The 13,827-nt window shown below is 42.7% G+C and overlaps 1 protein-coding gene across 3 annotated transcripts in view; it reads left to right on the forward strand.

Moving 5' to 3' along the window:
- EOGT (EGF domain specific O-linked N-acetylglucosamine transferase) overlaps window positions 1-13,384 on the forward strand; it is a 36,750-nt gene extending 23,366 nt beyond the window's left edge. For all 3 annotated transcript variants that reach the window (XM_034996365.1, XM_034996367.1, XM_034996366.1), the window contains exons 14-18: window positions 294-362; window positions 5,715-5,776; window positions 9,064-9,183; window positions 10,848-10,950; window positions 11,389-13,384. In XM_034996365.1, coding sequence (XP_034852256.1) covers window positions 294-362; window positions 5,715-5,776; window positions 9,064-9,183; window positions 10,848-10,950; window positions 11,389-11,535 — 501 coding nt within the window. In that variant the 3' untranslated portion in view covers window positions 11,536-13,384. The remainder of the gene's footprint in view (window positions 1-293; window positions 363-5,714; window positions 5,777-9,063; window positions 9,184-10,847; window positions 10,951-11,388) is intronic.
- The last annotated feature ends 443 nt before the right edge of the window (window positions 13,385-13,827 follow it).

Consider the following 13,827-nt stretch of genomic DNA (forward strand, 5'->3'; position numbering starts at 1 on the left):
TGTCAGCCTGGTTCTCCCCCCAAATCCCCATCTAATCCACAAACCCCTGCCAAAAATTCCATGGAGCTAACCAAACAGAAGTGTAATAAACAGGTTTTGTCTTCTGTGGCTAAAGTGGATGCATTTTTGTTTCCTGCGAGTACTCTGAAGGAATCAGGCTAAAACCATAATCGTCCCCTAAATGTATCCTGATTGAGTTTCATCTCTTTGTGAAAATCACATTTTAGGTTCTAGCATTCACTCATATGTGCAGGCATACAGAGCATGATTTTGCCTTTTCCTTTTGATTACAGGACGGAAAAATCCGAGTCACCATCCTTGCACGGAGTACAGAGTACCGGAAAATACTAAACCAAAATGAGGTTAGTGTTTGGTAGGCATTTTTAATATCATTGTATTGAATTTAACTTCCTGTGACTGATGCGCTTAATTTTTTTCACATTGCATTAAATGCTTTGATTTGAAATTATTAGCTTTTAGAAAAGTTTGGTGGCTATGCCTGGTTCATTTATTGGACTTCTTGTGGAAGTCAGCAAACCACCCATTGCCCAAACCAGCTTTGCCTCACAGGAAACGTGCATCTGCCCCAACTCAGAGGGGAAACAGAGGCAGAAATCCTGATTCCTGCCTTTACTGCCATAGATTGCCAAACATTCTGCCTCTGGACAAACGAGCAGCAGAAATGCAAGAGTATCTCTTGAGAGGTGGTTGATGGAGCATTGTGATACGGTAGCATCCACCACCTAAGTTAGAAGAGTCTCCGTTCTTTTCATGACTGTGTGTCTTAGAAACTATTCACCTCTTAGGTTCTCTGATTCATTTCGATAGCATCAACTCGTACATTGTACTTAAATAAGATTACCCTGTAAGGCACCTGCCTACAACAGCATGGCTGGAAGATGTTCTCACAGTAGTATGATTGATTGCACAGAAATGTGTTGGGCACCTGCTGTGTCCTGGGCCATATTCTAGGCCCTGGAGCTACAGGAGAGGACAAGACAGGTAAGGTCCCTGTCCTCATGGAGCTTATGCTCTCAAGGTGGGACAGACAAGAAATAAGTAAACAAGTCCCTAAGTAAGATGATTTCAGGTAGTGGGCAGTGCTACAAAGGAAGTAAAACAGGGTGATGTGTTGGGGCAGGAGATGCAGGAGGAAGGGGGAAGCAGTCAGGTGAGGTGTTTAAAGAGGTGCTGTTGGCAGAGACCTTATCAGTAAGAAACCAGCCAGGGAGAGAGCCTCCCAGGCAGAAGCAAATGGCCTGTGGTGTTCAGAGCTTTAGGTGCTCCAGGAATGGAGGGGTCACCAGCGTAACTGGCACAGTGGGAGAGGTGAGGATGACCCCACAAGAGGTCAGAGAAGTCAGGCAGGGTATGAGGAGGTCCCCTATCTTATCAGCCTCATGGGCCTGGGTGAGGAGATGGGCAGGTTTTATTCCAGTGGGAGGGAAGCCTCTGTGAAGTTTGCAGCACGGTGTGGTAGGCAGAATCATGGGCCACCACCAAAAGATGTCCACGTCCTAATCCCTGGAACCCATGACTAGGTTAGGTTATGTGGCAAAGGGATGCTAAGCTTGCAGGTGAAATTAAGGTTGCTCATCAGCTGGCCTGAAAATGGAGAGATCAACCTGGATGATCCAGGAGGGCCCGATGGAATCACCAAAGGGCCTTAAGCTGTCTCCACCAGAGAGCTTTTACCTCTGCCTGGAATGCTCTTCGCTTAGCTGGATTCTTCTCACTGACCGGATTTGTGTTGAGCACCTCCTGGAAAGTGGAAGAGGAAGACAGAATCCAGGAAGGAGACATGAGGATAGAAGCAGGGCCAGAGAGATGCCACGTTCCTGGGTTTGAAGATGGAGGAAGGGCCCTGAACCAAGGAATGCGATGGCTTCTAGAAGCTGGGCACGGATTCTCCCCTCGAGCCCCCAGAAGGAGCACAGCCCTGTGGACAGCTGTCTGTCTCATTGTTGGACTACTGTCCTGCAGAACAGTGGTAGGGTCAGTTGTGTTCTTGTGAGGTGTGGACTCTGTGGTAATTGGTCGTAGCAGCTCGTTGAAAATGAATACACAGGCAGAGACATGAACTGGCTTATTTATTTATTTGTAAACCACTCTTGCTGCAAGAGTAGGAGCAGAGGGATTCATGCAGAGCCGTCACTGTGGCCCCGGTAAGAGTTTGGATGAAGGTGATGACAGCAGAGATGATAAAGGAAATGGATTCAAGATCAGTCTCGGAGAGTGAGTCTAGGAGACTTCCTGTCGGTATATGCAGGTACACATGAGGTCAGCCCAGGAAAGGCACTGAGAATCAGAGGTGAACTCCCGGGCTTTTAGCTTGAGCAGGCCAGTGGAATTGAGATGGGAGAAGCTCAGTAGGAGAGGACTGGAGGCAGGTTTGGATGGGTAAAATGTTTTACATAGATTAATTTGGATGCCTAACTGGCGGATCAAAATTATGTAATTAGTGTCTTGAGATCCATATGGATTATGGAGGACATGAACATATGGTGTAATGAGACAGTGATTGGAAGCCGTGGGTGGAAGAAATGAGCAGTGTGTGTGTGTGTGTGTGTGTGTGTGTGTGTGTGTGTGTTAAAGACCTGGGAATAAAAATGTATCAAGTGATGCAGGGCTGGGGTAGATGGATGGGAAGCCTGACAAGAACACAGAGGCTTAGAGGTTACAAAACATGCTTAAGGTCACCCAGCCAGGGAGCAGAATAATGGGGGGTAAGCCGTGGTCGTCAGGGTCTGAGCCTTCTTCTTAACCAGAGAACTCTACTGCTCCAACACAAATAAATGTGAGGAGGCTGACCCACCTTGGCTGCCGGTCCGCTGGAAAGGCTGGCCAAGGAGCAGCCTCAAACCCTGGCAAGCGGTCCAGTGCAAAGGGGTAGTGCCAGTGGGTGCCGCGGTATAGCAAGCGACGTGTTCGCATCTGGTCCCACTGATCGTGCAAACGATGTTGCCCACGGGTGAGATTTGGCAGTTCGGATCTGAACTCTAAGCCAAAGAGCACCCACCGGCTGCTTTTCTCCCGGTGATTGGCATCACTTGAAAAGGCAGCTACCAAGCAGAGAAGAAAGCACCTTTGACTCTACCTTGATTCATGAATAGGTAGATAGATAGATAGATGCCTGTTTTTGTTTTTACTGGAGGCTCAGGTGGCACTTGACAGTTCATAAAATGGCTTCAGAGGTAGGGGCTAGAGGAGAGACAAAAAATAAACTGGGGTGGGAAAGAAAAACAACCAGGAGGAGTTAAGAGCTGACTGGTTCCTTCTCAGTCTGATGTAGGGGAGGGAGGTGGTGCCTCTGAACAATAGAATGGATCCCTTCCTTCAGCCCTTGGTAGGGGACAGAGAAAAAGCAAAAGACCTTTGGCCCTCCGGAGTCTCAAGGAAAAGGGCTGCCTGCGTGGCTCAGTTGGTTAAGCGGCTGCTTTCGGCTCAGGTCCTGATCTCAGGGTCCTGATCTCAGGGTCCTGGGATCGGGTCCCGAGTCGGGGGGGGGGGGTCCTTGCTCAGCGGAGAGTCTGCTTCTCCCTCTCTGTCTGCCCCTGCCCCTGCTTGTGTGCTCTCTCTCTCAAATGAATAAATACAATTTTTAAGGAAAAAAAAACCCCAGATGCTCTCATTAAATGACAGTTCCTGCAATGCTGCCCAACCTCGGGACTGGATAATCATGTCAGAGGGCTGTGGCCACCTCCGTGGTGTGACTAGAAATTGTAAAAAAAAAAAAAAAAAAAAAAAAAAAAGCCTGTTTGCTTGAGGACCCTCTGAAACGAGATTCTTTTTATGTGGACCCATCTCATTACAAGACCAGGGCTCATGCACAGGGATTAATTCGCTCCTGGAAAATGGAATTCTAACCTATCCTCACTCTTTCAACTCCCTGACATAAGCAGTATATTCAGGGGAGTTCAGGGGCTATCTAGAGAGAGAAACTTCCATTCTATAACTGTGTATGTGTGTAACAGGGGAAGGAAGTGGATGTAAGTCCTTGCCTGTTGCTTTTACCAGGGCACTGCCTAAAAACACAGATTCTGGGGTCAGAGGACCTAGATTTAATTTTGGCTCTGCCCTTTGCTAACTGCAAGATCCTGGGAAAGTTCCTTAAACATCTCTAAGCCTCCATTGTATCATTTTAAAATAGGCATATGGGGTGGGGGGGAGGTGCCTGGGTGATTCAGTCGGTTAAGTGACTTAGTTTCAGCTCAGGTCATGATTTCAGGGTCATGAGATCGAGCCCTGAGTAAGGCTCCCCGCTCTCAGCTCAGAGTCCGCTTGAGATTCTCTCCCCCACCCTCCCCCCTCTATTCCTCCGTTCGCTCACACGTGTGGCTTTCTCCCTCTCTCAAATAAATAAATAAACTGTTAAAAAAAGGCATATGGGGGGGGAAATCGTAGGGGTAGACGAACCATGAGAGACGATGGACTCTGAAAAACGAACTGAGGGTTCTAGAGGGGAGGGGGGGTGGGAGGATGGGTTAGCCTGGTGGTGGGTATTGAGGAGGGCACATTCTGCATGGAGCACTGGGTGTTATGCACAAACAATGAATCATGGAACACTTCATCTAAAACTAATGATGTAATGTATGAGGATTAACATAAGAATAAAAAAAAAGGCATATGGGGGTGCCTGAGGCTGGCTCAGTCAGAGGAGCATGTTACTCTTGATCTTGGGGTTGTGGGTTCAAGCCCCCTATTGGGTGTAGAGATTACTTAAAATCTTTTTTTTTTTTTTAATTTTTTATTTATTTGCGAGAGAGAGAGAATGAGAGACAGAGAGCATGAGAGGGAGGAGGGTCAGAAGCAGACTCCCTGCTGAGCAGGGAGCCCGATGTGGGACTCGATCCCGGGACTCCAGGATCATGACCTGAGCCGAAGGCAGTCGCTTAACCAACTGAGCCACCCAGGTGCCCTACTTAAAATCTTTAAAAAAAATAGGCATAATAATGTTTATTTGGTATGAGACTTGTATGAGGATTAAGTGACGAGCACCTAAAGCACTGAGCATTGCCAGCACAGTTGAAGTGATACTTTTGTTACCATTTTTGTTGTATAGTGCACGCCACAGGCCACAGGATACAAGGGCAAAAATTTCTGAATAGCAGTGACCCACAGTGTTGGGTTAAGACGGCTAATTGTGAGGGACACAGAGAACCATGGCTGTATTTCTGATACTAGGTTAATTGTGCTTTGTTACTTTCTGTTTGCTAGAAGAATAATTGTTTTTCTGTGTAGAAATATTGAGAACATTTTTTTTCTGCCAAAAATTTAATGTTTTCAGAGGATAAGACCAAAAGCACAAGTAGTTTGTCTGAAATGAGATAAGGCATAGGGAGAAAACTCTTAACATAAAGCCCGGAACAAGGTAGGTGCCCAGCAAACCTATGTTGAAAAATTGAGGGATTAACTAGCAAGTAGTAATAATAGCAGTTAACAGGTAGTGGGCTCTGTGCCGAGCACTTCACTCCCATGAATTTGCTGCTTTCAGCCTTTATGACAGCCCAGGTGGTGGGATTTTAGGGAGGTAATGTGACCGAGGGGTAGAATCCGCATTTGAACTCAGTTAAAGGTTAAAACAGTAGATCTGGATGATAGGTAATACCTGAAAAATATTATGTATGAAAATAAGAAATTTTAGGACTCAAAGGAAAATAAAACAGAAGAGAAGGAAGGAAAAGACATTCTAAATGTTTTTTTTTTCCCCCTAGCTGGTAAACGCACTGAAAACGGTATCTACACTTGAGGTTCAGATTGTCGATTACAAATATAAGTAAGTAATATCCCGCTCTTGGACAGACACTGTCATCTTTTGCTTGGATGAGTTAATGGAAAATCAAAAGGGTTTTTCGAATGGTAGCCGTTAACACTGATAGACCAGGAAGGGACAGGCAGATACCTCCGTGAGTGAAGTGAGCAGGTGAGGACCCTGGGCGGACAGGGGCAGTTGCTCTTCGGCTGTGTGTGGTCTGATGTTTCGACACCATCTCATTGTTCAAGCGAAGTGGTGAATCCAGAGTTCTTTTTTCGAGTCCACGTTTTCATTTGAAATTTCTGAATTTTTAGAAGTTGGCAAAAAAAAAAAAAAAAAAATAGGGGCGCCTGGATGGCATAGTCAGTTAAGGGTCCAACTCTTGGTTTCAGCTCCCGTCCTGATCTCAGGGTCCTGAGATAGAGTCTCACATCAGGCTCCATACTCCGCAGAGAGTCTGCTTGGGATTCTCTCGCCCCCCTCTTCCTCTGTCCCTCCCCCACACTCACGCTGTCTCTTTCTCTCTCTCTCTCTCAAAAATAAATAAATAAATCTTAAAAAAAAAAAAAGTTGGCAACTAATTCTGAATTTAAAAAAAAATGTTAAAATGTTCCTGGCCTAATTTGTCCTGTTAGCTGCTGGGTCTCAACTCCTGGCCTAAAATTAGTTCTATGGGAATAATTTGAGGGTCATAGAGTAATACGAGGTTTCTAAAAATATTACAAAGTATTTGCATTTCTTTTAAAACTCCAGCACAAGCAAAAGGCTTAGAAAGACAGAATATGCCTAACATTTACTGTCTAGGTAAGCCCTGTGGATGTAAAAACAACAGTGCCTGGTCCTGGTTGAAAAAACCAAGCAGTGTAGAAAAAAGCTCAGAAGGAAAGGTGAAGACTTTTCTCTCCTCCCTTGCCCACCTACAGTCATTGTCTTGTTTTCCAAATTTAACCCTATGAACAGTTTCTACATTAAAAAAGGAAAAGTATCCATATTCCAGCGTATGGGTCTCTGTTATTGATAGGTTAGAACTTAACAGTAAGAAGGGCGTCTGGCTGGCTCAGTCCGCAGACCACGTGACTCCAGATCTCAGGGTTGTGCGTTCGAGCCCCACACTGGGTGTGGAGCCTACTTAAAAAATAAACAAACAAAAAACAACAACTTAGCAGTAAACAGGGGAGTTCCGCACCTTATTCTTCATACATCCATTCATTTATATATTCAATCTTTATCGTGTACCTGCCAGCCGGTCACAGGCTTTGAAGTAGGAGTCCAGTTATGGAGGATGGCATGGCTTTGGTCTTGAGGACCACAGACCCGGAATACAAATAAATAGCAGTTGTAAGAACAGCTACCATCTGTTGTGACTTACTCTTATGCTTTATGTCCTCTCACTCTTCCTACAGTCTTAGGAGGTTGGCAGAACTATTCCTGTCTTACAAATTACACTATGCAGTGGTGCCTTCACCACAGGAAGACACGGAGGAAGAAGAGGGCCCGAGGTCAGGCTGACAGAACTGGGGAAGGCACCTCGGACGCTCAGGCGTTGACTGGCTTGTAGGATACGTAGGTTTTTTCAGGTGAAGGAAGAGTAACAATAAATTCAGACCTTGCCAGTCCGGGGGAAGCATTACAAAACAGTAGGTGGAGCTTTGCCTCCTTACCCTCAGACTCCAGGGTTCTGTCCATCTGGGCACATCCTCATCCTTCCCCTGGCATCAGTTGGCATTCCTGGAGAAACCAAGGCATGTGCACCTCTTGTGAGACACACACAGGGTGCCCCCTGTCTTCCTTTCCCTGTGTTGGTGTGTGGGGTTTCTGTTGTACTTCAAGAGGAAGCTCTTTAAAGAGGAGGAGCTGGGGGGCACCTGGGTGGCTCAGTCGGTTAGGTGTTCGACTCTTGATTTCAGCTCAGGTCATGATCTCAGGGTGGTGAGATCGAGCCCCGCGTCGGGCTCTGTGCTCAGCATGGAGTCTGCTTGTCCCTCTTCCTCTGCACCCCCCCCCAATGCTCACTCATTCTCTCTCTCTCTCAAATAAATAAATAGAATCTTAAAAAATAAAGAGGAGAAGCTGGGAATTCTTATTCTCTTCTTAAATCCCAAATAATCTTGGTCATTTTTTTTTTCCTTTGGGTAAGCGGGACTGGGCGATCTAATTCCATTATGTGTATTCAGAGGATTATACTTAGTCCAGTGTTTCTTGCCAGCCTCATTTCAGTGGACATTTTTGGCGTTGACTTTGTGTTCAGAGTTTGCATGTTTTTTAGGGTCTTGAATTCAGAGCACACTTTGATGATCTTAATGTGCATAAAATTGTGGATTAGTTTGTTGCAGTCAGGACAATGCCTTGGTGGTATCTGAGCTAATTTTAGGTGTACCCAGATGGCATTGAATAAACTCCAGTCACACAAGGAGTATTTATTTTATAAAAAAAATTCTTTTATTATCTTAAGGAAGTGGTTTTCAGTTTGATGCTGGTATATCATAACATCTCTTTAGTAGCCTGCTGATTTCCCTGTTTCAAAAAGAAAGAGCGGGCCTCGGGCTCAGAGCTTTGCCTTGCTGTGGGATCTACCTAGATTTGAATCTTTTTCCTTTGATTATATCTGTTTTTACAGTTTTGTTGGACCTGTGTTACCGGTTTTTCATTTAAGACAGTGCTAAAAGTTTCCTTCTAAAATAAACACATTTAGGGGCACCTGGCTGGGTAGAGCTTGCAACTGTTGATCTCGGGGTCATGAGTTCAAACCCCACATTGTGTAGAGATTGAAAACAAAGTCTTAGGGGCGCCTGGGTGGCTCAGTCGTTAAGCGTCTGCCTTCGGCTCAGGTCATGATTTCAGGTCCTGGGATCAAGCCCCACATCGGGCTCCCCGCTCTGCGGGAGGCCTGCTTCTCCCTCTCCCACTCCCCCTGCTTGTGTTCCCTCTCTCACTGTGTCTCTCTCTGTCAAATAAATAAATAAAATCTTAAAAAAAAAAAAAAGAAAAGAAAACGAAGTCTTAAAATGAAATCTTAAAAAAAAATGAAATTTGAAAAAAAAGGAAATCTTAAAAAAATGCATTTATTTGCAAATATTTGCACTTTTTAAAAAAAAAATGAGCTTACTTAGAAAACAACGTTAAATTATTAAATTATTAAGCTATTAATTCCTGGAGTAGGCTTGAAATTGGCAAAAAGCCATAGTGGAATGTGATTTAAATTGGGAAAGACACTTGTATGAATATTGTTACCGTGAGTCCTGAGCTAAGTCATCTTAACAGTTTCTGTCTTCTCCCCATCTGTCTTTTGTTGTTCTATATGCTCGCAGGGAACTTGGGTTTTTGGATCAGCTGAGGATCACTCATAACACGGACATATTTATTGGAATGCATGGAGCTGGTCTTACCCATTTACTTTTCCTTCCAGACTGGGCCGCTGTATTTGAACTGTAAGTGCTTTGAGACAGCTTTACATTGAGGCCGCGAATAATGCTTTTTATGCATGCCGAGACTGTCATTCAGAGCTTCAAAAGGCCTAATATTTACTCCTTACAGGAAAGTCACATCATATAGGCTTCTAGAAAGAAAACAAACCTCAAGTTAAAAATGTGAAGTCTGCAGCCACCATTCACTTAGCAAGCAAATTCCGCTTTCTCCCTCCATCTCATGATGGTGTGGGAGATGTGCGTCTGTGACTTCCGTCCTCGAAGCTCGTTCCTGTGTGCCTCTCAGGCTGTGATCATCTCTCTGCCCTCTGTATCATTGTTATGGTAAAAGGCAACCTGTATGTTGCATACCTCTGTTCACGGCAGCACTGTTCCCAATAGCCAATGTGGAAGCCATCCAAATGTCCATCAGCGGATGAACGGATAAACAGAATGTGAAATGTGGGTCTATCTGCATACCTCTGCATTAGTCAGCCTTAAAAAAGAGGGGGATCCTGTCACAGGCTACAACATGGATGACCCCTGAGGATATTATGTTAAGTAGAATAAGCTACTCACGAAAGGACATACACTGTGTGATTTCACTTATGTGAGGTATGCAGAGTAGTCCGGTTCACAGAGATGGAGCATAGAATGGGGGTTGCCAGGGGTCCGCGGGGGGTGTGGGGGGAAAATGAAGAGTTCTTGTTGCATGGAACGGAGTTTCAGTTTTGCAAGATGGGGACTTTCTGGAGATTGGTTGCACAACGCGAATACTCTTAACACTACCGAACTGTACACTTAAAAGTGGACAAGATGGTAGATTTTATGTGTTTTCTACCACAATAAAAACAAGAGAGTTCAAGAGCCTGTATGTCTCATGAAGAGCACAGGCCAGCCACTCTGCCTTGTGCTCACTGATTCCATCCACAGGGAAACTGAGCCTTCAAGGTGAAAATGGTCTTTCCGGGGCACTCCTCTAACCGGGGTGGGTGGTTATGGAGACATGGCCCGCTCCCCCTTGGTAATTCTGCCCTGGACACCATGCCTCATCTTTCACTCTGGACACGCCAACAGTGGTTACTGTTAACCTCATTTCTCTCTTTGTGTCTAAGCACCTAGATTTCACTCAGGTTTTAAATGGGAGACTATTTAGAAAAAAAGTTGTGAACTTCCCACATTCTGCAAAAATATTTGAAATACATATACGTTAGAGAAATAGCCAGATAATTATGGATTCTATCTCAGTGCTTCATTTCCCCCAGAGGGAGGGAGGTAAAGAAGAAAGGGAGGGAGGGAAGGAAAGAGGTGTAATTGATAACCCTTGGGCCTTGGAGCTCAGCAGACTGGGCTCAGTTTTTGCTTCCCTAGCTGTGTGCCCTTGGATGTGGTACCTCCCCTAAGTCTGCTTCCATGTGTGTAGACTGGGTATTAGGAGATAATATCAAGTTCACAGGCAGTTGGCCCTATTGATAAACTTCAGTTCCTTCCAAACCTTGATCCTGTTTGGTTTTTTTAAAGTTGAGGTAGCTTAGTTATGAGGATATTTAAAAAATAATCTCCATCGATCTTGTATACTAGTTACACAACCTTTTGTAGGAATATATTTGGGAGGCGTGTTATTTCCCAGAGAAATGTTGATTGGCACAATGCCTGGACACAGGTCTCATGTATGGGTGCATCCTTAGGTACAACTGTGAAGATGAGCGCTGTTACTTAGACCTGGCCAGGCTGAGAGGCATCCACTACATCACTTGGCGAAGGCAGAACAAAGTCTTTCCTCAGGATAAGGTAAAGTTCAGTGATGAAACTCACCTTGTTTTGTGTTTTTTTTTTTTTTTCTTTTCACCTCATTTTGCTTTTTCATTGGTTTAAAGTATCTAATTAATATGAAAAACTATCATTAAACTTCAAAGATAAACTGTTCTTCTCTGGAACATTGAGTTGTATTTTATATTTGCAAGTTGGGGGAAAAGGGAAATAAATCACTCTGTATCTGTATGTTGAGAAGACAACTTTGGGAACTTTGGGCCTAGGAAGATGTATTAAATTATATATAGGAGGGATCAGCAAACTATAGACCAGTAGGCCAAATCTGGCCCCCCACTGTTTTTATAAGTAAAGTTTTATTGGGACGGTTGCCTTGGCCAAAGTAAAATGATTTTATTCCTGTTCAGAAAACCATATCCTCAGTGACTTACAGATTTATGTTTTGGTTTGGTTTTGTAGGGCCACCACCCAACTCTGGGGGAACATCCGAAATTTACCAACTATTCTTTCGATGTAGAAGAATTCATGTACCTTGTCCTTCAGGCTGCAGACCACGTATTACAACACCCAAAGTGGCCATTTAAGAAAAAACGTGATGAGCTATAAATGTGCTGAATCTGTTTGCAAAATCTGTTTGTTTAAATATTCCACCACCCAGACTCACAGTTAAGTCAGTAAAACACCTTGTTATTTCCTAGCCCCAAATTACCTTTTCTATACCAAAACATGCCTTCAGGATAGTACTTAAGTGTTTTAGAGTCTTTAACTGTTTCCTGGGATTTTTGTGTCATAGCTATTTATCAAGATACTGTTTTTGCACTGAAAACTTTACTCTTTATAGTTCAAAAATAAGGCTGTATTAGGCTGACTAGTACATTTGAGCTTCTTAGGTTTACCAAAGTTTTCACCTTTCTTGGCTTTAGAATTTGTAAATGTTTTTGTAGAATAACATGGGATTATAATTCTAGAGGCTTCTAACTTGTTTGTGTTATATTTGAGTAAATTCACAGAAACTTTTTTATTTGCCAAAATCTGTTCATAACACTGTTTGTGGTAGGAAAGGAAAACATACAACACACACACACACACACACACACACAGAGTGGTGTGATTCTCAGTACCAAGCTATAGGTAGCCTACTCCATGTTAGAGATCAGTGTTTATAAACAGGTCTGTTTTACCCTCTCAGAGTCCAGACATACTCCCACAGAATTCTCTGCTGTATCTGCTAAGTGAACTCCAGGTTATATGCACCAGTAATTTGTATAAACCATGCTGCTACATTAATTTATATTAACAGATTGCATATGCAAATCATGTTTTTCCCAAAACGTAAACTACATATGATAAAAACAAATTAGAACATCCCTTAGGACGTCTTTGGATACCTTCTAGCTGGTTTCCACTAATTCCTTCTTAACCCTGGAGAGCATTTATGTTGAATTTATGTATCAAAGGGTCGTTTCCAGTATGCACGGACCTGTGATGGCATACCCCTGTGTGTGTGCATCTACCTCTTTTAGCATGGATGTATTCCCTTTTGAGTTCGCAGGCTTCACAGTAGCTACATGAAGAGCGTTTTTCCCTATCAAAAATGAAGACCAAAAATAAATAAATAAATAAAAAATAAAGACACATGTGAATTATCCATTTCAAAATGAAAAAGAAGCCATGAGAAAGTACCATTGATTAAAAAGAATATCTGAAATGCAGACCCACTCTTTGGGATTCATTTCTCATGGATGATGAACTTTCAATTCAGGGGTCAGAAACCATGGATTTCATTTACCACAAAATGTGAAGTTTACATTTTATTAACACTTGAGAAATCTAATTTAGAGATGAATGACTTCTATTTTTTCAAGTAGAGGATTAGCAGAGCTGAGAATTTTTTTAAAAAACATTTTAGCATTGTAAAAAAAAGAGAGAGAGAGTATGTAACAGAGAAGTAACCTGAGAAACCTAAAATATTTGTTTTTTGGATCTTTACGGAACAAGTTGGCTGACCCCTGCTTTTAAGGATTATGAACAGTCTTCTAGAGTTTAGGGATATTTATTAAAATCTCTGTAAAGAAAGTAATGCATCATAGCTTTGATTCGCGTGTTAAATTGCGTAAAAAGAATTAGAACCTATGAATTTTGCAATGAGTGGTGTGGCTGCTCTTTGTGTAGAATAGTGAGTCACCACTGGGAAAAGATTTCACTTGAAAAGCAACGTAAAAGCAGCATTGCACTTGATCAGAGAGGTATGAACATCCGAAAAAAGTGTCAGCGTCTATAGTCGTATAAGAAGTATGTAGAAATGCGATTCTATAGCCTAGCAAGAAGTCTAGAAACTGAGGACAGTTGCGTAATACAACTATTGTATTTGAATATTTTGCATTTATAGAAAGAATGCTTTTTATATAAATGAGTACATTTGACACTTTATGGAATTAACTTTTATCAGACTTTTTATATGGGAGCAAAAGATCTTTAAATGGTTATAAAATTTAAATGTAAAGAGGGCTTTTTTTTTATTTAAGTCTTGAAAAGAGATGCATTTCATTGTTTGTACATTTTGGGTATGACTTTGGAATAAATCTTTTTATATTTTATTTAAATACCAGAACAGTTTTCAAGGTTTTCTGTGTCTGACGGTTATACACTTACTCTTTGGCAGTCTAGTAGCTTTAGATTAGAAAAATTAAGTAGCTCACTGATGAAGAATTCATTTTCTGGAAAAATTATGCATTATGTTTATTTAGCAGTTTATTATATGACGCTTTCACACATGGTATAGTGTGTAACTTTTACAAAAAATGACATAAGTATTGTTCTCATTTTTCACATGAAAAAAAATCAGATGCTGTTTAAGGGACTTCCCTAAAGATCACAGTTGTTCTAGTTCCATATCCA

Source organism: Mirounga leonina, unplaced genomic scaffold (assembly GCF_011800145.1).
Source record: "Mirounga leonina isolate KUSES-001 unplaced genomic scaffold, KU_Mleo_1.0 Mir_94, whole genome shotgun sequence".
Taxonomy (NCBI): domain Eukaryota; kingdom Metazoa; phylum Chordata; class Mammalia; order Carnivora; family Phocidae; genus Mirounga; species Mirounga leonina.